Source organism: Pseudopodoces humilis, chromosome 7, assembly GCF_049639895.1.
Source record: "Pseudopodoces humilis isolate 2021_Gansu_Grassland_sample_001 chromosome 7, ASM4963989v1, whole genome shotgun sequence".
NCBI classification, from domain to species: Eukaryota; Metazoa; Chordata; class Aves; order Passeriformes; family Paridae; genus Pseudopodoces; species Pseudopodoces humilis.
This window is the reverse complement of record NC_142206.1, coordinates 53624293-53647950: the sequence shown is the minus strand read 5'-3', so window position 1 is coordinate 53647950 and position 23658 is coordinate 53624293. Positions and strand designations below refer to the sequence as shown.

At 36.4% G+C, this 23658-nt stretch overlaps 1 protein-coding gene across 1 annotated transcript in view; it reads right to left on the bottom strand.

Annotated features, from left to right (window-relative positions):
- TDRD9 (tudor domain containing 9) overlaps positions 1–23658 on the bottom strand; it is a 66946-nt gene that overhangs the window by 24661 nt on the left and 18627 nt on the right. Inside the window, exons 3-13 of the mRNA XM_014249678.2 lie at positions 19733–19830; positions 19072–19293; positions 16952–17074; positions 14565–14645; positions 11574–11738; positions 7220–7323; positions 6387–6445; positions 3301–3352; positions 3063–3147; positions 2290–2347; positions 1637–1741 (exon numbers count right to left, since the gene is read on the bottom strand). Coding sequence (XP_014105153.2) covers positions 1637–1741; positions 2290–2347; positions 3063–3147; positions 3301–3352; positions 6387–6445; positions 7220–7323; positions 11574–11738; positions 14565–14645; positions 16952–17074; positions 19072–19293; positions 19733–19830 — 1152 coding nt within the window. The remainder of the gene's footprint in view (positions 1–1636; positions 1742–2289; positions 2348–3062; positions 3148–3300; positions 3353–6386; positions 6446–7219; positions 7324–11573; positions 11739–14564; positions 14646–16951; positions 17075–19071; positions 19294–19732; positions 19831–23658) is intronic.

Sequence of the window (23658 nt, the reverse complement as noted above, 5' to 3'; positions counted from 1 at the left end):
TCTACAAACCCTCTGGGCAACTGAGCAGTACATGACAGCTGATGCTGCAGGCTGAGCAGCGTTCTGCTCTCTTGCAGCAGACAGGCCCAGCGGACACATAAGGGTAGGACAAAAAAATTTTGTTTTCATAGGAGCAGAAACTAACAAAAGAATTGCATAAGTATTTCACTCAAATACCTTTCTCGCATAACTGCCCTCAAATCAACAGCCATTTTTCTCAGTTGAACAGGCATTTCCTATTTGACTCTATAGCTAGAAAATAACCTTCAATATAAACAACTTTTAAGATACAATGATAAACAGCAGAACATCTTTGTGATCTGCTATTTACAGAAAACGCAATGATTCAGAAGTCTATCTTCACAAATCCAAACACCATTCACAACCAGCTATAGGGTATTCCTCTCTGTGGGAGACTCCCCTAGAGAATCAGGTCACATTTTTAAGTCACATGCACAAGCCCAAGTCTTCTTCTACTCAAAGTGCTACTTCTACAGGTTGTACATTGGCTGGTTGTTGTGACTTACGCTGACCCTGAACCAAATGGAAATTAATCTGTATATTGGGGTTCAGGGTTTCACAGTGAGGTCTTGAAATGGGGTGGCTATAGTGGTGGCTTCTGTGAGAAACTGCTGGAAACTTCCCCCATATCTGACAGTGCAAGAGCATGAGGAAGAGGCAGCAGCAGAGAGGTTGTGTGATGAACCGACCACAATCCCCGTTTTCCATCCCCACGTACCACTAGGGAAGAGAAGGTAGAGAAACTGGGAGTGAGTCCAAGCCTGGGAATGAGTAGGGGGAAGCTATTTAAGATTTGGCTTAATTTCTCATTACCTGGGACTGATTTGTTTGGTAATAAAATTAAACTAATTTCCCCAAGGTGAGTCTGTTTTGCCTGTGATGGTAATTGCTAAGTGATCTCCCTGTCTTCATCTCAAACCCTGAGCCTTCTGTCACCGTTTTTCTTCCCATCCAGTTGAGGAGAGGGGAGTGACAGAGCAGCTTTGGTGGGCACCTGGCACCCAGCTGTAATTGTCAAGACCTCATAGAACTTAAAAATTGCAGTATTTTTAGATCTGAAGATATCACCACTATTGATTTATTTAGTATTCTTTTTGACTGAAACTAAAAGGATTTTGATATTTAAGATGTCTGTCTTACTAGAAGAGCCAATAGGGCATCTCATTTATCCTTGTGCTATGAACATTGGTGTAAACTAGAAACACTGCTGTGGACATTTCAACTCGTTAATAGTTGATATATACGCATGAAAGTTTCTTTTACTGCTGAAACTCACAAGCAGCTCATAAATACATAGCACTACCTATCTCCCCTTTTTAAAAATGGCCCTTGACAAAAAAACTGCTATTAAATAACAAAGAATCCATGGTGCATGAATTTTAATACTTTTCACTAAGACATAAAACACTCCTCTGCAACTATACCTGAGAGAAAAAAAAAAATTCATGCATAGTTGCTAAATCCCATTTTTATACCGTAACATGGTAAAGACTTCTCAAGTATTAATGGCCAAAATAGCCTGTTCTTTTTACTATTAATACAAGAAAAAGCAACAAAGAATTGTTCATGAAGGTCAGCTTCTAAAATTCCTTTGCATTACCTATTGTCATCTTACCTCTTCTTTGATTACAGTTTGTCTTAGATGCCCAGCAAAGCCTCAAACTTTGGTAGTTAGTTTCCTTATCGTAAAACAAAATTTTAGTTAAGCAGAAATCTATCACTGCAAGAAAAAAAGAAAATCCTCATGGCAGTGGAAAGAAATACACAATAATCAGAAAAGTAAAGTCTGAATATCTTAAATAGCAATAAAAAGAACATCAGATTTACAAACAACCAGACCCATAGATATTCTGAATACTAATCAAACTGCTAACAGATTTTACCATAAATAAAATAAATCATTGTAGATAACAATCATTAAAAAGAGCAATAATTTCTGCATTTAGAAACCAAGTGTCAACATTTGCTTAAACTGATGCAATTATTTCAAAACATAGTCAGAATGCAGAATGTGATTAAAAATCTTAACTTGTGACATGAGGACTCTGCTTGTTACTACATTTAAAATTACCCTTTTTGAAGATTTAAACCAACCTCCCACTCAGTAGCTCTATTTGTTCATATATTCAGATTTCTGTGTTTGAAAGAAAGAATTCAACACTCCAACAGCATTGCTTTGAACACTGACATATCCTTAAGACCAAACCTAGCACAAGTATGGAAAATATTACACAGTCTATAAAGAATTACAAGATTTAGACAACTTACCATACTTAACATCAGGAACTGTTACAGAGCTCTCAGCTATGTTGGTAGCTAGAATAACCTGAGTTTTGAAGCAAAAAATGAGCAATGAATGCATAAACAACAAAAAAATTTACTCTCATTAATGTTTCTACTTGAAAAATCCAACTTGTTATGAAGAAATATAAATGCAACGGCAACACAACATTTCTGCTCTGTATAGTAAAAAAAGCAATAACACACAAGGACAATACAAACCCCCTTGTATTTTCTTGCTCTGAGCTCCAAAAAGCATACTAAAGTAGTATAGCATTAGGACACTATAGAGGAAGAATAAAAGATTTCTTTGTGCCTTTGCCATGAGGAAACATCACACTATCAGCAGCAATACTCTCTTAGCAATAGCAGATGAAGAAAACCAAGACAGCAGCAAAAATGTGGGGGACAAAGTAGGTCAGAGTCTCCCACACTGGGAGACTACTTTGCTGTTCAGTGCCACCAGCAGCACTCACCTTGTGCAGGTGCAAGACTAAACATGCACAAACCATTCTGAAGAATAAAACCAGCAGCAGTAATAGTTTAAGGGTAACTTCCTTAAGTTTAATGCACTTCTCTTGAGGTCTAAACACCAGTTAAAACAACAGCTTGGTAAGACAGGCCAAACAGAAGTGCTTTTTCCTCATAAAAGGGTTTGAGTTAGAACAGCTAATATTAGTTAAATACATTATTATTTGCTATTACTACTCTACCAAAAGGTTTCACATTCTTTAAAAAAGTCATGATTTAAAAATATTTACTTTTCTGTAGCCAGGAACTGTAGCTGAAAATACTTTACTTTGTTCCTCCAATGTTGCACATGCATGAAGTGGGTACACTTGCCACCTAAAGAAAATATATTAGTGAAATATTTACTGATGCAGAATATTAAAGTTGATTACACTTCTATGCTAAACCCTATTAAGCACCTAAAACTCATACAGCTGGAAGACTCATACTCAGGTTTGACTGAACTGAAAAAAATGTGGTCTAACTTACCTTTTATATTTATCTGAGAGGCATGAGTGCATGTATCTTATTTCACCTAAACCTAGGGAAAAAGTAATCATGAGTTTATTTTTCATTTTAGTGATCAGGAACAATTCAAAAACATCTATTTCAATTATTAATTGCCTATCATTATTACCTGTTTTTCACCATATAATAAAATGGCAAAAGAATTAAACAGCAAATGTAATAAGTCTCTGCAAACCAGTGAGCTGATCTTTTGAAGAACGATTTGGCATTAATTTTACACTTAATAAAGATATAAAGGCCATTTGACAACATCCCATTAATAACCCTTGTTTCAGTTATGTACAACTAACAATGCTCAGCACATACTAAATTGGCTAAATTTGGCTAAAATTGGGTATTTCAGCCAAAATAAGTTCTTCCAAAGAGGAGGGCCAAGAGAAGAAAAAACCAGCAATTTCTGTCTTAACCATCTCACCTTTGGCTATTCCAGGGCCCATTTTCTGGGGCATGCATTTCACGTCTGCCAGGGGAAATCTTATGACTAAGAGATTTTTATCATCTTCCCGAATATCTCCACAGACATAAACCTTTCTGAGGAGCTTAGTTTACTTCTTATTGAGACTTCAATTCCAAAAGCTCCATTTTCAAAAATCTGTCCAACACTGGACTTCCCTGAAAGTTGTTTTTACAATCAGAAACAACTAAAAGAAGTTTGATTCATGTTTGGCAAAGCAGACTCTGCATCATCACTGTTAATGGTAACTATTAATCAGTCTAGTAATTACTGACTAGACACAGCAGGCAGTATCTGCTGACCAGTTTTAGAAATGACAAGAGATGATTGACCATGATACCTATGGAACATAAGGATCCCACCAGGAGACAAAGGTCTCCGAATGAAAAGGGAACTAGTAACACAACCTGTTTGGCAAGCATACAAGGACAGTAAAGACAGCAGGCCACAGGGAAGTCCAAAAGAAAATATGGAACAGACAAAAAATGAGATCAACACGAGTATAACAGATACAATTAGATCACTGGGAACGTACTCATGCACGTATGTTAAGAAAATGACTCTACAGTTTAACATGGCACTTTGTATCACCTGTTACCTACAAGAAAGACAAGTTCTGGAACCAAAGGAGAGCTGAACTGAAGAATACTTATCTATAGAGAATCAGACTTGGTAGCATTACCAAAAAATTAAGCCGTGAACGAGATTACAAAAAAAAAAAACCCTGTAATTACAATTACAAAGTAAAACATGACATCCTACTTGAGACAGCTGCAGCTCCTTTCGGAAATACATTCTGCCCCATCACTGAGTTCCACAAAGACAGTGGGCAAAAATCACTTAACAGCATCCTCATTACAGCACTGCTCTTTCCGGATGCTGCTGCTGCACACTCAACTTGACAAGTCAGTGGGAGTGTTATTTTCGATGTTCAAAATGCTATGTAATCGTTAGCACTCAAAATATCTAAGCATCTCAAATCAACATCCTAAATGTGGATGGTTAAATGGGTAAAAATAACCCAAAGCTCTGTCTCAGCTGCAGTCTTGTAAACTGATGGCTCGCCTCAACTTTTCTCCAGTTCTGTATAAAAACATTTGTGAGGAAAATTTCAAGGGGTGTTTGCTAATCAGGTGTTCAGGATCAGTCTTGAGTATCCAGTTTAAAACCAGACAACGTCAATCACTGAAAAAATAAAACACAAACTTAAGTGTACCAGCTCATTTAGAAAGCGTTACTGCACAGGTTTCCACAGATTTACCAAATGTATTTAAAACAAACAAACAAACAAACAAATCAGTATATTACTTGCAGTTATAAGTCATCAGGGATAGCAGCACAGTTAAAAAACAAAACAAAACAAAAAATCGCAAGGTGAAAGATAAATATTTAGGATTTGAAAGTGCTAAGAAGTAGTTTCAGACTGAAATGAAGCCTCAGAGGGGCTGAGTTAGTCTGAAAACACACCAGACAAACAGCAGTATCAGAGGCCAGAGGCAACAGATATGGTCTCCCAACCTCATCACTCACAAACTGGAATGGGCCTTACATTAACACAATGAAGTAATTCTTTCTACCCACTAATTTTATAGCAAAGGTAATTCCTAATATAAATAAAATTCCTAATTTTATAGCTAAGGCAGCTCTAATGCCTTTTAGCTAGTGGGGAACACTCTCCAAGGAAAGCTGCTCTGCAAGTGCAGTGTATCTTTGAACTGGTATGCTGGGCTTCCAGCCCTAGCCCTGGCATGTCTCTTCCTCAGCTCAACACAGCAGGGAGATGACATTCATAAACATTTTACAGAGTTAGGAAGCCCTGGTAGGGACTGACTTCACTGTGTCCAAGGAACAGCTGCTCTGGACTTCAAGCTGACTCTCCACTTGAACATAACCAAATCTTTTCAAAGTTTTCAACTAACAGATACTCACTCATTTAATAAAAGAATACTTGAAACCACTAGGTAACAGACTATGACGTTCAGGAGAATTACTCTGCAGGCTAGTTACACTGGCTCTAAAATCCAGCTAACGATTATTAAATTAACGATTAAATTAAGAATGACAGTCAAAAAAAAAACCTACAATAATTTCTGTGCAAGACAGCTTAGGTTTTATTCTTCACAAAAGACTTCATTTATAGCCAGTTTTCTGATCAATAATCACTGTGTCATCATCTGTGCTTTTGAGCATGCTAACTACACCAACCAATGCACGTGGAAAAAAAACGTGAGTTTGACATTTTACAACAATTTAAATGAAGACCTCATCATTTGCAGATAAGGAAACATCTCTAAAAGAATCCTAGGAGCTTCATACAATAATTAATAATTGCACTAAAAAATTGAGCAACTGCATTTCTGTAGATTAACTAAAAAATTAATTTTATTATTTTTAAAATACATAACATCTTAATTTTTGACTCACAGCCTTTCCAATTATTGCCACAATTAAACAAGTTTCCAAGAAAAAAATACCCAAAGAGACCAATGAACCTCATTTAAGTATGTCTTTAATAAATCCCTGGAAGAAGTGCCAGACGAAAGCTCATTAGATGTCAAATAACAAAAAGAAAGTTATTAAGACATATACTCACCTGGTAAAAACACAAGCACACTGCCACGTTCCAATGTACCACTCAAGTTCTTTTTCTCCCTAACAAGAAAACACAGTTTCCTTAGTTTTACAGTCTTAGTCTACTTCATTACCCCAAGTTATTTTATTCTGGAAGAACAAGCAGAAGCGCACACTTTTTGTAACATGCATTATTTAAACTTCCTGAAGAAATGAAATATCAACCATTATTTACAACTACACTTTCTGAAAAACACAATATATGAACACTGAAACCAGAGCATTAGCTTCAGTTTTTTTTCTTCAGAACTCTGACAAAACAGAAACATTCTCATTCCGCAATGAAAATAATCAGAATTTGGTTAATACACACTCAGAGTTAGACAAAGTTGTAGAAGCGACTTTATTACATTTTCAGACACTAAACATCAATTTACAGAACACAGAGCAGCAAAATCCAGTTATTTACTTATTCACATGACACTAAGGCATTAAACAGCCAATGGAAATGAATGCCTAGTTTTTGTCCTTTTTTTCCATGAAATAATATATGTTTTAGATTACAATATAAAATAGTAGTTCTGGTTTCATTCTTGATATAAATACCCCTCAGCTCTAGTCTACAGCGAAGAATTATTTTCAATATGACATGGCTGCCTTGAACAGTCACTCACGCTCCAGGGCATGAAGTGCACCTTAGGAACACTGGGTACAAATCCAACAAATATGTAAAATTAAGGCAGAGAGGCAAGTAAAAATAAAGTTTCCACTAATAACTATGGACTGCTGTTGTTGCTTAATTAGCTTCTCATTTCCCCAAGAGCCACTGATTCCATATCTTGAACTGTGTCTTACCTATAGCTCCTCTTTTCCAACTCATCAAATGACTGAATCAGAGATACTGCCACTTGATACATTTTCTTTTCTATCCTTGGTTCCCCAATGCTCTGAGGATGAAGCTGTTTGGAGAAGGTAATGAGGTTAACACAGTATAATGGCTAAAAGACTGTAGTTCACATACGTATTTCAATTTGTCAAGTGCTTTCAATTAAAACTGATCCAGTGCAGAAGAAGCAACTTCATCTGATGCATTCATGACCTTCTAAACAGACATTTTTCTTCAAGCATCCTACTATTTTAATGCTGAAGAAATACTTCTGGTATTTATCTACCTACGCACCAGGGCCTCCATTCATTTGCAGGACATGATCCTTATCCTGAAGTGTCAAGCACATGGGACTGATCAGATCCCATGGGCACAGGATGACAAGGAGGAATTTGTGTAAGGAAGGTAGAGTGCTTCTCACAGCTGCTATTACACACATCTCTCTCTACCTGCCGGCGCATAAACCACGTACCTCTCTTTTTATGATTAATGCTTTTGCATTTAATAGGTTTTGTGGTTTTGGTCACATCCTGTAAAACAATTACTGTTCTGCTGTACTCAACAGAACCACAGTGTTTCTGTCTACACTGTTTTCCAGCACCCTGTTCAAACTCAAGGCTTTAGTATTTAAGAACACAAACCATCAAGTCTTGAGAGCAAAGACAGTAACTTAATCTCCTTTCAGTTTTATGCTTAATGAACTAAACCTGCTTAGAAAAAGGTCTAAAGCATTACACATTTTTCTCTTCTAGGGAAACTGGCTTTTGATCACCGCTCACTTTTCATTCTGAGTTTCTCTTCACTCTAGAGCAAACTCTTTACTGAACCAAGTGTTTCAGAGAGTTAAAATCACAGACAACTATATAAACTGTTAAAATGAAATTAGTGATTTTTCTACCAATTTCCCATTGTAAAGAAGCTCATAACAATCACAAAAGCATAGCTCCTAGCACCAATCTGAAAACACTGATTTAGATTAGCATTTCCTACTGCAATCCCAGTTCTCAGCTTGATTAGACCATGAGAAACATTAAAAATACTTGACTGTTTTCTTCAAAGTGATTTTTGCCCCAATATATGTGAAAAAAATCTAAGCAAGTTATCTCTTCTGGGCTGCTCAAATGTAAGATTTTTTTTGGTTTATATTATCCCTGCTTAAAGAACTGTCAAATTTGTCTTTTCAATTTTGCTATAGATTGTACGTTTAGTATTCTTTAACAGGACAAGGCTTCCACATCACTCCTAATAAAAGGTAACAATGTGACAAACAGCAAATCCAAACCCCAGTCAGACCTGACTGAAATAATACAACATAATCAGAACAGCTTTTGACAGCAGCTCACTACCTTCCATCAGGACTCTGACTCTAGTTCCATGAACACAAAGTTTTTACCTTTGCAAGCAGAAAATGGGTCACATTTTTGGACTTTACCTCATTGTTTAAATTTGCATTTCATATCACTAAAACTATCCAGAACAAAAGGCAAGAATTTACACAACTAGCTTTAAAATTGACAGAGCCTCTCATTTTTCATGAAACCTGTGTTTCAGTGATTCCTTGGGCCTTAGAGGTTGCTGGTACAACAAAATCATGATTTGGTTAAACATCCAGACAATGTGTTTACCAAGCCCATTATGCCAAAAGAAAAATAAACTACTTTTTGTAAACCTATGCTCACAAATTAAGCAGTACACCTATAAATGACCCAGTATTTGGGCAAGGGTAAGCCAGTGCTACATTGAAACATGTTTCTCCCTTTTTTCTCCCTTATTTTTATTCTTTCCTACAAATGAAGTAATTCAAGTAGAAAGTTTTATCTTTGATTCAGCTAGATGTCTGTCTAGCCACAGCAGAGGGTTTACTACAAACAGTCAAAGAGAAGAAAAAATAATGACTGGCACTTTTATTCATCTTCCAAATCACAACAACATCAATGAACTGACAAATTATTCAAGTCAAAACCACCCCTAAAAATTTTATTTTCAAGCACAGTTTTAAAACATTATCACATGCAGAAATGAGTGATATATTAAAGCCAACAACTCTGCAGGATTCACAAAAGAATTCTACATTTATACAGTAACATCCGATTATTTTAAGATTTTTTGAAAACGGACAAAGATTCACACCTCATATCCGAGAGACAAAGGACTAGACTGATTTTGACTGAGATGCTTTAAGAAATCATTGAGATTTATGTAATGTAGTTCCACAGTTATTAATTTTAAAAGCTGAAGTAAACTTAGAAAAATTCTGTTTACCTAAAGAGCAATGACTGCATTTACTTTTAATTGCTGTGTCCCTTTGTGTAAATTTTACAGGCTTTTATAGGTGAAAATAAAACATCAAGAATTAAAGCCTGAAGCCTGTACCTCAGGCAGTTATCTAACTGATTAAGATTTGAGCATAATGAAAGATGTGCCTCAGCCTCCATATGGCAGCGTTAACTCATTAACTATCTTAATACATTCCATTTTAATTCTATTAGGATGTTACACAAACCATCTTAGATCTTCCACATTTTAATATTTAATTGCAACTAGTATTCTAAGAAAATCTTCACACACAGCAACATAAGGAACAAGATGAAGACCAAAAATCAGTGCTTCAGAATTCAATTTCATCCTTTTTAAATACAGATATAGAGAAAAGAAAATCAAAGAGCATTTATGTGCTTCTTGGACAAACATACCCTCCCCATCTTGCTGAAAAAAAGAATGGCTATAGGTAGGACAACACAAGATAAAGAATCGGATGAAAACATTAAATAAAAAACACAGAGAAAATAAAGTTTAAAAAGGGCTAAGCACTGAAAGCAGCTCCTTTGTTTGTGATCTCTGAGGTGAAAGGTGTGCAACTTGACATTCAGCTCCCAAGTACAGCCATGACAAATCCAATGTGACTGAAGTAGACTTCTTACTCAATTTCCTGGTTATCTTTTTGTTGTCATCATCAAAAATGTTTTACAAAGCCCCATCTATTACATAATCTCCTCCATATTATCTGTCTGAGCTGCCATACTAATGTATAAATACTGATGGGCCAACTGCAATAAGCATTATTTTTTTTGTTTGCACTGGAACTTCAATGGTTGACAGCCTTTCATTTTACCTTGTCTGTGTTGAGGCATAACCAATGTCTGAGCTGTGTACTATTACTATGCATAATTGCATAAGCAATTATTTTCTTCTGGGCTTCCTATTTTATTGTGTTATTTTCTGCAGAATTGATGGATGAAAGCTAAATAATAACAGTGTGTTCCCCACTGCTATTTTTTAAGTGCATCCCCCATCTTCTTCATTGTAATAACATTTTAATAGTGTTTTGAATTATCAAAACTGACCAATAACTACATCCATGTCCCAGTTATTTTTAGACTGGGTATCATAATATAGGCCTAAGTGCATTTGTTATACTCTGCTTTAACCTGTTTTTTTTGCCTTGAACCATAATACTGAAAGAGTTCACTCAAGTGAATTCCTACACAGCTGTTTTTCAAATGCAAAACAAACTCCTATTATAAAACCACAGAAAACAGATTAATATTTACATTCATTCCTTCATTACCTGATGTCTACAGAGATACTTACTATAATGTCAGGAGGTCTAAAAACAAAATATACAAAATACATTCCATGCAGCTTATAAACTAGATTGATAAAGCAAAGGTATCTTCAGCCAGCACCTTCCCTCCTTAGGCATCAGAGAAGCAGCTCTCCAGCACAGCCCACCAGGGATCTGAGAGGTATCTGTAATTCTAACATGTTCTCAGTACTCACAATTTTACATTTGCCATCACATTTACTATGGTGGCCTACACGGATACAACAGAAATAGGCTCAAAACCATTGCATAACATTTCTGGCACTATTTTAAAAAGGAAACAGGAAAGCAAAACAAGAAAACCCCAGCTGATAGAGAAGCCAACAAAGTTCTAATCAAAAATGCTTGTTTTCTCTTCATATTGTAGCACTTTCTGCCTTTGATACATAACAACATGAACCAACCCACAAAATATTCCCTGATTTTGTCAGCTATATTCAAAGAGATCTTTAAATCTATTTATGTTACTTTCCACACTCAATTTTACATTGTTCATCTTGAATGCAACTATCAAACAAAATGCCTCATACCACTGAAACACTTCTGTTTCATGACCGAAACTAGTCTGCTCATACAAAGAGTCCTGATTTATCATTATCTATTAATTCTTACCTAGAACTGCAATATAAAAGTGGCTATATGCCATTCTATTACACAGTTTTCAACTGACTATTTCAATTTCTTATTAAGTACAAAAAATGAAATTATATTTACAATACCTGGAAATCAAAAATGTCCTTCAAATCATCAAGATAATATTCTTCAACTGCAAAAGGTCTGCCTTCAACTTTAAATACACAGACTGGATTCAAGCCATTATGAACTGGAAGCGCAAAGTAATCAGCTAATTCTTTGGAGTTGATGGAAGCAGACATCAGTATTATCTGTTAAAAAACATGTACAGCAAATGTAAAGCATTAATTTTAAAAAATTGTCCTGCTACGTGGGACTCTCCACTTCCTCTTCATGTTAAATGATCTAATTCTGGTTACTACAGGTATGTAACCTAAGTACATTTCAGACAATCAAGCTAAATGCTTAAGATACCTTAACCAGCACGTGCAGAGAGGCTCTGTAAGAGAATAGCTCTGGCTAGAATGCCTAGGGCAGAAAGCACAGTGGAAATTCAACCAAAAACATACAGTACTCTTGGTATCTCACCACCCAAAGCAGTAATGCTGCAAAACACAAAAGCATCCCCTTTACAAAACAACAGGAAGGCAAACTAATGAAGGGGGCATTGTACCACTGTGCTCAGCTCCAAAGCTGAAGCTTTCCATGTGAAGGCACAAGGAACACATGGAGAGGGCAGGTGAAACCATGAAGTTTTCCAACATGATCCTGAAAGGAGAAATTTGAAAGGACATAATTCTGCAAATATATGAAATCAGTCCCACTCCAGCATGGACTGCCTCATGGCTCAAAAGATAATGACTCACCTGTGCCAGGGCAATAGGCTAAATGCAACCTTCTCTAAAGGCTATGGAAACAAAATCCAATCTGAAGTTACAGGCAAGGAATATTAACGACCCCTTCTCCTAGACAATCTTTGTAATCTGGACTCTAATCTGTGTGGAATCCTTCCAAAGTGGAAAAAAATGACAGATTCTTAACAGAGTGCCTGAAGTGTCACATAACTGAACCAGGAGTTTAATGCACTCTTAAAGCAAAAATTCAACCAGCACATATCACCAACACAGCAGATGAACACGTCAAAACAGAGGGTAATCAAAGAAGACAGTTCAAGATCAAGCAGTCCAAAACCACTTGTACTACATGGGTATGTCCAAAGATGCACTAGATGATACCCAGAACTGTTCCTAGTCACTATGGAAACTGCACTGCTTGGTTTGATCCAAAAGAGCCATTCTCAGTCTCAAGGTTTTCTTTGAACAACCCAATCCCAGCAAGGTCAACCTCACAACAATCCAGTATCTGCTCTGCGATCTAAAAATAATCTGCAGCAGCCATCTGCCAGAAAATTCAGCACAATCTAACAGTTAAATAGTTCAGCAGGTAGATCTTGTCCTCAGAATAAACATCAGAATCTTTCAACTAACTCCTGTCAGTTGATGCAATGTTAAATTACCTGCTACTCTGAGGTCTCCAACATCCAAACTAGGAAACAAACACCTCACGTGTACTTCATGCCACTCTAGTTAAAAATGCTTTGTTTCCTCTCTTAAATAGGGATCTTTGCACCCTTTTGAATGCATGCAGGGAGGATGGGAGAAGAATCTTGCATTTTCTAAATGAATTTGCTACATCAAAGCTCCCTTCCTTTACAGTATTTCAGAAGGGACTGAAAAGAGATTAAGTAGGAGACACTGGGCTTTGTATATAAATTCAAACTGAATAGCCCATTCCACTCTGCTCAAGGCCAATAAGTGAGATCAAGAGTTCCCCCTTCTTCAACATAAAAAAATTCAATTCATCCCTCCACTTCCTCAAATAAAGGTCTCTCTCAGGTTTGTACAATATTAAAAAACTCTCATCTGCAGAAACAATTCCAGAGAATGATATAAAGGGGATAACATTTTTCCGTGACAATTTCAAGAGACTGAAATGGAACTACAGGGGAAAATGAAAAATTTGTCAGAAACCTCTAACAGAAAAGATGATAGGGCCTGTAGGGATTCCTGCCACTGAAACCAACCCAACAATCAGAATAAAGGGCAAACTTCTCACAAACTCAGTTTGATCAAATTGTTGCTCTCCTCAATACGCAGAGCCAAGTGCTAAAAAAGGCTGAATAGTTTCACATAACTGTGTCTGAATTTAAAGACAAGAGTTCTCTTTAAAATCTAGATCAGCATGAAAAGGAATAAAAAGTGAAAGATAGGAAGCACACAGACATATCCTACGCCAACTGAAAAGGCACTTTCAGTGACAGCATGTTTGGGAGACCTGAGACCAAGTTCGTATCAATGTAATGTACTGCATCTAAGAACACATATTCCCTTCCAATGGCAACACAAACAGCCAACCTAGACTCTATTTTGAACAGAAAAATTCACATTAAACCATTAACTTGAAGCACTGAGAAGACATGCAGTCTCACAAAGTATCTGCAGTCCCAAATAGCTGCACTGAAAGATACTGTTAGCTTAACTCCATCACCTGTATTTAATTTCTAACATTTCAAGAGTTCATTACTTTGACCCCAAAGACTAAACACGTCATGCTAAATGTCTGTGAATCCTGCTTCAGTACAAAGCAGAATTGCCTAACGTGCAGAGAAAAACCTCAGCCACATTTTACTACCAGTTCTGCCCAGAAATTACAGTACAGCAGTTCTGGTCTTTTGCTATTTTCTTCAAATACGTCATCCCACTTAAACAAAAAGGCTCAGTATTTCCAGGAGTTAATGCTACCATTTTAACCAAGGATGAGCACTGCCCTCAATACCCAAGACGTAATTCTAGTCAAATATCCATCGTGCATTTTTTAGCCTTAAGCAGGCTTTAGAAACTAATGCATTTTAACGTGAGGGGAAAAAAAAAAGAAGTCTCTCAGAACACATTACAGCAGCCAGGAAAAGAATGCCCCTTAGCTTGCTTACTTATGAGGAGTGGCAAACTAAGTAATATTTAATAAAAAGCAGTAACATAGTAATTCATGGTCAATTCTTTAAAATAGGGCCTTCACAGATGAAAGACATGCAAACATTTTCTTGCAAGAAAAAACAGCAGAATTCAGTTTGAACCTACCTTTACAGACTGTGAATTTGTACACAACAGTTTACGGGTCACCAAGAGCAAGAAATCAATTTCTTCTGTACGTTCGTGCACCTAGAAGACATTATCCACTATTTAATTTTCATTAATCTATCCTCTTCTTTTTGACAGCCTCTTACTTTCCCATTCAATTTCATGCTTTATTTTTGTAACTTGAAATAATATATTTTCATAGAAGGAAGCTTTTGAGCCTAGGCATGTTAAGAACACTTTAAAAACCCAACAAGAGTCTTCAGATGACTACAAAACCCTTTGTGAAAATCATGTTACTCTGAAGTTAAGCAAATCTAGAATAATGACTAGAAAAATCAATCTCGAGCTCTAACTACCAGTTGTACTAGAGTTGACAGTAACAGATGAAGTCTATAATACTGATGCTGATAAATCAACTGTACTGGTAAGATCCCAAAAGATCCAGGGACTGTTTTGGTTTGTCTGAAAAATAAACAAATTGAATAGATGTGCATCACTCCCAATGGCTTCCACCTACAATCCAAATACACAACTGCTTTCTAAAACGTAAGTTTACACCCAATTCTTTATATATCCTAGCACCTGAGCCTTCTGCCTGCTCCTTATAGATCAGCAAATACTTCTTTCCATTACTATCCATGATGACCATATCCCTTTCTTGAATTACAGTTTAAATATTTTAAGTGCAGCAGGTTTTTCTGGAGTTTAGCCTTCACAAGTCAACATTCATGTCCTGGAAGCTAATTAGCATATTCTAATATAATATAAAGATAAGACATATATTCAATGCGGTCCCACTACAAAAATAAATTTAGCCAAGGTAGTTTTAGGCTGACAGTGAAGTCTTGCGGGGAGAAGTCAAGATTTTTGGTCCTACTTTGTTTAAGGGTGCTCCTAAATGTCTGCAGTACTCTGAGAACGATGAGATTCAATTGAAAGATGCAAAGATGCAATTAAAAATGTTATGGAGAATATTCAGTTGTTAAAAACAGTGATTCTGGGCTCAAGATCACAATCTCTGTAGTAGGTATAGGGGAAAAGATGGCATATGGGAAACAGGAGGGACCAGAATCCTGGCTGGAGAAGTGAAACACACAGATAGGTGCTGCTCAAAGAAGTGGTACAAGCTAGTAACAGTTCAAATTACAGCACCCAAGAAACAGTTTGAAAAACCTCTGCATAAACCCATTCTCCTATGTATGGGGCCAGAAAACTTCACTCATTCATTTTCATATGTAATGAATAAATCTTAAAACTAATTGAACAATAACACTTTTCTATGTATGCACCTTATATGATTCAGCTTTTCTACCTACATTTCACCTGCATTTCCTTATTAAAAGAAATGTTAAGGCTTCCAACACTCTGCTAATACACTGGAGTGCTCAAATCTTTTCCATGAAGGCCACTGATACAATTCCTTAGCCTTTGGGGGGGTTTTTGTTCTTTTTCTGTTTGAATGAAGTATTAAATTTTCTTCATACAAAAAATGTAACTACCTGCTTAATCTTTTCCAGGTTTGCACTGTACCATTTCAAGTGAAGTCATGACAGCCTTGTTACTGTAATAGTCTAATGGAACACTAAGTACTGTCTCCCCGATCCTCAAATATCCAAGAATTCAAGTAGCTTTCAGCTACAATACCAGTAACAGGATAAAAATCAAAAATGGCACTTAGAAAAAAATACATGCTAAAACAAAACACAAAAAATCCCCCCAAACCAACCAGCCACTCTCCAAAAAAACCCCCAAACCCCTACATCCTCTTCTGTATCACTACATCCCAAGATATCATACATCCTACATGTGATTTATATCCATGGTTTGTGACAGCACAATTTCACATCTAACTATTGATTGAAAGTCAAATATCGCTTTCCACATAAAAGAAGCATATACACATGTAAAAATACACAAATTACAAGTGTATTTGCTTTAGCTTTTTAGTGAAGTGACGGCAGCAATAATGAATCCACATGAACGAACTGTACCCACAACCAGGAGACAGATCTTTCACAGAGATATTTTTCAGGACATCCCTGCAGAATAAAGTTTTTGTAATATTCAAGTGAGTGAAAAGTAGCTGCCTCCCCATGACACACCTAGATGGACAGGTTCTTGAATTCCACAAGATGGATTCCAAAAAACATTTCAAGGTACCTCTACTATTAAAAGTTAAGGACTCCCAAAAGCACTCCCCACACCCTCAGTTCTAAACCTGTTGCTCAAAGGAATGCTGACAAGCCTATTTCAGCAAGTGTTACCTTAGATAACTTATATAAAACATCTTTAAAAGTAGATGTCTGCATTTCTCCTTTCTTGTGTGGTAAGAGACAAAAGAGAAGTCTTTATTAATATGAAAATTAAACTTACTTCCAGCAACTTACTTCATCAATGAAAATGTGCGTGAACTGAGTTAGGCTCTTGGCAGAAACTATTTTCTGAAGAAGAACTCCTGTTGTCATATACAGCAACCTCGTCTCCTTTGTCCAAACATTCTCTAAACTCAACTAACAACAGTAAGAAATGGACATACTAGCTGAAAACAGATTGATTGTAGTTACAAGAAGCATGCATGTGAAAGAACTCCAAAATCAAACACAGTGTAAACCCATCAAAATTATTTACTCAAACTTGCACAAGTCTCCATACTGGAGTGTTCTTACCAGAACCAATTAACTGGTTTTACTTTGGGAGAAATTTCAAAAATATGTAAAATGCAAATTCCTTGCTGTGACTTTAAACTGGGAATTCTTCAGACTTCTAAAGGTACATACACATCACTCTTTCCACTGATATAGAGAGCAAGAAAAAGATTTTGCCAAAATGTGGTTTGCATATAGGACAGGAAAAGGAAAGATGTTCAAGTTATCACCAAGACCAGGCAACTTACTCCTGAGAGAAAAGTTCTGCAACCCCATACGAACAGATTTTTGATTTCTAACACACTTGTGGTAACTTTAGCTATCTCAGGTGTAACCCACCCAGGCAGGCAGAGCTGTGACCATCTTTTCATGTGCAGCTTTCCATCAGCCTAGAGCAGACACATCTGCTCTCCATCATTACCCTCTGTTTCTACTCAGCTCACACAGGTGCTGGTGAAACAAGCACAGTATATCCACATCTACTGTCCTGAAGACAGTCTGGAAGTACAGTATCATTTTAAGTCTTTGAGACTCACTAGCCTAATGAATCAATTCAGCAACTTTATGACTAATTAATTCAAGGTATCAAAAACAGCAACAAAGGCTTTATACATAACCTACTTTGAAACAAACAACATACGCAACTGTTTTGGTTTTGGGTGGGACAGAGTGCATTTCTTCTTAGTAGCTGGTACAGTGCTGTGGTTTTGGGATTTAGTATGAGAATAATGTTGGTAACACTGGTGTTTTAGTTATTGCTGTCATGTTTATGATGTGGCACAAAGGAAAGCAGATGTGGGTAACAGATGAAGCATTAGACTGACATGTAAGAGCCCATGCTATGAACAACTCTGTTACTCTGAGTCAAAAATCAAACTCTTCCAGACCTGAAAACTTTACAGAACCAGATTTAAGGGTAACAAAGAACACCTAACACACATAAACAGCACCACATGTAATATATTAGGAAGTAACCTGAAGCTGCAGACCTATGAAGAAACAGAAACCTCTAAATGCATTCTAGCAAACATATACATATTACCCTAAGTGGAAGAAAGAAAGGAAGAAAGAACAAGAAATAAAATGAAGCAGAGAGGAAGAAGAACCCAGTAAATATTCCTCCTAGCAAAGGACTCCAGAAGCAGACAATTCTCTGTGAACATCCCTCTCATTGTCAATAGCATTGTGAAAACACTGGCCTGAAGAACCAGAGCAGCTCATCCAGAAATAGCTGTGACCTAACCCACAATGAAACCAATATCACAGCAGCTTAGTGTGGGTACACACAAGGAGCTCATAAAAGTACTAGGACCTGTGTCGAAAAAGAAATGTGGCATCTAGTTCATTAACAGAGGGACAGAACTGAGCTTGCAGATGAGCTGAACAAAGCAAAAGGAGGAGACAGATTTAAGAGGAAAAAGTAGTTTGAGTTTTTCCCATTTTAAAAAGGAACACGAGATTGTTCACAAAAGAACCTGGTCATAAATGTGTTAAAGGTTTGACAGAGCTGACAAGTAAATGTAGTAAAGCAAAACAGATAAAATAAGTTACTTATGGAATTTAAAGAAAAAAATGACAGAACATAGTTCTCCTGCAAAAATTTCAGTGATTAATAATGTAGACATATCTGATGCAGAGTAATATTTTCTGTAGGAGTCCCACTAGGATTCATAGTTGTTCAAATTTACAAGTTGATTTAATTACAAACATTTAGCAGGAGACAGATAAAAAATAGCAATTCCACTTTAAAAGAAGATTTTCTAACGTTTCTTCAGTATGCTAGGTATGCTTAAAAGTAATCAAGAACGAACACATAGTACTTTTTAATACATTTTAAAATACAGTTTGAAGTTTTCTCATACCTGGTATCCTACAAATCCACCTAGTGTCCATGAGCGTTGCTTGCTAATCCACCTAGCAAGGCTGCTGGCACCGATTTTCCGAGGCTGGGTAACAGCAATGTTGCAGGGCACAGACTGGTTCATGCAATAATCCAAAATATATTGTGGAATCTGTGTGCTCTTTCCACTGCCAGTAGCTCCTTCTACAATCACAACTGAATTGTTTTGTATCAGAGACACTATCTGAAACAATTTTTCAAGAAAACTCGTAAGTCTACAAAACAAAACAGGTTTCAGATTTCAAATATCAACAGCTTCCAAGCCATAAAGCAAGGCTCTGCAAAACACTGTGCCATCTTTTCTATCATCTTGTAGGCATCTGGAGATAAATGCAATCCTAAAGTGCATTAGAAGATCACAGAAAAGAATATGGGCACACACTCATGTACATATTTTACATGAATACTATAAGCAGAAAGTGTAACACCAACGCTTTTCCTCTTAAGAAATTTTACGCAATTGTTTTGTAAAAAATCTGATAATTTTGTACAGTGTTTAAAGCAGGAACAGAATTTCCTCTTAAAAACCAACAACAGAAACAAATGAACAAAAACACACCCCAAAGCCACAACAAAACATTATTTTCAGCTTTAGTTCATGGGAAAAAGTACAATGACATTACCTTTTCCCTGTGTTTGGCTGTAGGCATATCCAAGTATTTACACTTACTTATTGCTATAGAACTTGAATCACTTGATTCACACTGCGACAATGAAGTACCTAGGCACAAAAATAACCAAGAGTCACTTTCTCCAATACAGAAACAGAAACACCAGGAGACTGCAACAACAGTATTTGGAAACCTAACTTCTCTAAAAGTTGAATTGCATACTTTAAGTATTAATAGAATTAGCACTTTTTAATATTAGTAGATTGAAGAGATTTTCTGTGTTTATGCAACTACTGTTTTACTGGAAGCAACTCCAAATAAACACTGCTTGTATGTGTAAACCACCATCAGTGGAAAGATGTATACAACTCCCTATGCTTTTCTCTTAATTTTAAAAACTGGATTTTTTCAGTTTGCATTACAACTGCAAATTCTACCTGTATATCCCAGAATACTTTACAATACTGAAAAAAATATGCCTTATTCCTGTACACGTGTTTTTTCCCTGAAGTCTACTGGATCCACGGTACAAAATCACCCACAATTTGACAGGAAAACCGTTCTATTTCTAACACTTGGCCATTAAAATCTGTTAAGCACCATAATGACCTTTCAGTGTGATACTACACTGATAATTACTGGGTAATACAGGACAAAAATCTTTCAGTGCAAGCATGAGTTTCTGCTCAGAAGTCTGCAGTCTCTTTGACCATGAAAACAAAAAACAGGTGAGAAGGTGCAGAAGGGGAAAGCCTGGACAAGACTGTGGCAAACAACAATTCTGCAGGTTACAATTAAACAATTTCGCTAAAATACCCAGAGCATAACAAAATCAAGAAGTGAAATTATTTCCATTTCAAATAGGTTTCACCAGGTATTATGGTGAAATGGATACTTTCATGGAGGTAATAAAACCCTATAGCTCTTTTTATGTCATTATTTGTCTAAGAAATAGAGTAGTGAGACAGAATTCTATTATTCTTTTTACGAAGACAATAATTACTTTAAAATAAAGGCTACAGCCTAAATGCTTGACTGCTGTTACAGCTCCCTTTCTTTGGAAAATTGTAACCATCTCAGACAGCAGTGAAGCAGAAGCAGGCAGAGTAGCATCATATAGTTCCATGCCATACCTCTAAGTGTTCCTTGCCCCTGAACTGTCTCCAAGTATCAAGGAATACAAATTAAGTTATTCTAACACTAAAACAAAGGCCTCAATAGCTGGATAGCTCACTAAAAGAGTTCTCCTAAAGCCATATTCTGCAACAGGAAAAATTCTTTAACTTGGACTCTTGTAAGGCAATAGTGAAAGGTGATCACTGCACAAGGATCTACTTAGCACCGCTAAACACAAAACCAGAACTTGATAGCAGCACCCCTTCAAAGTATTAATTGTCCTTTTTAAAATACTTTTGGTCAAGTTTCTAAATATGTTGCCCCTAAAAATTCATATATATAGCATTCTGCCACAGCAACGCTGCACGAAGGCTGAGTGGCTTCCCTCTGGCACAAACATGTCACAACTGAGACATCCATAGCTGTGTGTGATTTGACCAATGCTGGAAGAAACCTCAAGCTGCTAGGGAACAGATCCCAGTGTCAGCAGATTCCTGCTAAAGCAACATAACCTTCCCACCTCTATCAGGTTTTCAAAGAAACAGCTGTAATTTTGGAAAGATAAAATGTTACAAGAAGAAAGCAACTTTTTAATAGTAATATTTTTTAATAAATAAGGAGGGATGCACACAAAATTCAAAAGGTAGGATTCATATAATAACCCTCTGTAATTCAGTACAAACCTCAGTATACTAGTAAGAAATCATTAATCTCAAATTTAATTAAGAATTTTATTTAAAAAACACAATGGAACAAACCAGAAGCAAAGAAAGAGCCACCAGTATTCACATACCTGCTGAAAAACAATTGAATTAATTTTGTATGTATCATTTTTTTTCACTGATGAAACATAACATTTTTTTAATACTGCTTTTTATATAACATTTCTAAGACAGCAACATCTTACTATCTCCTAAGCACAGGAGTCTGGAAAAAAAATGATAACAGAAGTAAATAGTGATCCAATGTTAGCCACAATCACCATGCAGAGTTTAAGAATTGACAGCCATACAACCATTTAGCAGATGCTGCAAGTACTAAACACTGTATGGATTGGGTCTTTTTCTTTTCAAGACATGTCTTCTGTACTTAAACTGAGAAATATTATACTGGGTTTGCTTGGGGAATTAATACCACAACAGCTCTAAGACTTCTGTCTGCAAAGACAGAACAGTTCTAACCTCAGCAAACTGGCAACTTGAGATAACACTGACATGACGCAAACAGCAACGAAAATGTCTCACCCTAACAAACTCAGGACAAATACCACCTGAAATCTATTATGTTCCTTAGTAAAAAACAGAATTAAATTGAGATGGGGAACTTGAACAACCATCTTAAAAGACCTTAACACTTACACCTTTATTTTTTAAACGTGAAAGTTGAACCAGGAAGACCTGCTGCAGAGGAGAACATTTGAATGTACACTCTGATGAAAGTTTATTCTACTGATTTAAATAACCATTCAGCTGTGGATTCTATACCATACAATGTAATTACCTTTAAATGTTTAGGTTTGCTTGGGGTTTTTCTATTTTTCTTATCTAATATGCAACAAATCCCCCAATGAGAACTGGTCTTCAGAAAAGTTGTCAATCCGGCCAATAAAGACGCATCTAAAAATTCAGCTACAGATCTATGGAATTATCAGCAAGGAAGGTATGAACTTTTTCCTTTTTCAATTGCTTATACTTTCTGAAAAACACTATTAGGAGCAGGACAACTGACACAACCAGTGCACACCTTGGTAAGGCACTGTGCTCTAAGCTGCACCTTGGATTTTGACATAAAACGCAGGATGATTCCAACCTGAAAATAGTAAATTGAGGAAGCAGGCAACTGCTCCCCATGCTGGTTTAGGACAAGCAAAATATTTCAGTGCATAAGAAGCATTAGTAAAGAGTTAATAGTCCAGAATAAATAATACTAATTTCTCTTTTCAGAATTGGTGCAAAAAAGAAACTGAAAACTCAGTTATGGGAAAGAAGAATTTGCCTGCTAACCTCCTTTTTGATTATTATGAAAGTCCTCTAAAGATGTCAATGACTAAAACTGCCCAATGCCCATGGAAAGAGCAATTTTCCAGTATCTCAGTTATAATAGCCCATACAGCAGATGTCTGAATCAAATTTGAAGATATCCTTTAACATAAGATTAGATTTTTATATTCACCAGTTCTGGAAGAAGAGTTTGTACAGCTGTATCTTTCTATATGCCACTAAGCAATTAAAATGAGATGCTTAAAAAAACATATACTTCAATGTACTGGTTAGATGAATCAAATGAGATGCTTGTTAAATCACTGATCATGCTTCTGCTGAGCTACACAGTGATTACAGTTTCAATGGAAGCTCACAGGACAGAAAAGCCACAGGTAACAACTGGCTCCTACACTGAGCCAAAAAGCAGGACTTCCCAGAACATGGTGCTACAGCAGTCAAACACCAAGTACATGAAGGTGCTGCTGACTGATCCCTGATGAGCTTAATTCAGAGAAATCCTAAGGAAATACCTGTCTGGTGAGACTTCTCTACTGCAATCCTCTTCAACCTGTACATACCTTATATACAAAAGGTTTTGGGGTGAGGATCTGCACTATGATTAATTTTCCTGGCATGCATCATCTGTTCTGAGTACAAAATGTGTAAGATACTTAAAAATTCAGTTTCTTATATATCAGAAACAATGTTTAAATTTCTTTTTCTCTGAAAGCAGTTACTTCAGGTGGGACCTAGAAGACCTCCAGAAGATATCCATTTAATGGCATGAAAATCATGAAGACAGGAAAAAAAAAAAGCTGCCATCCACAAAGCTTCATGAAA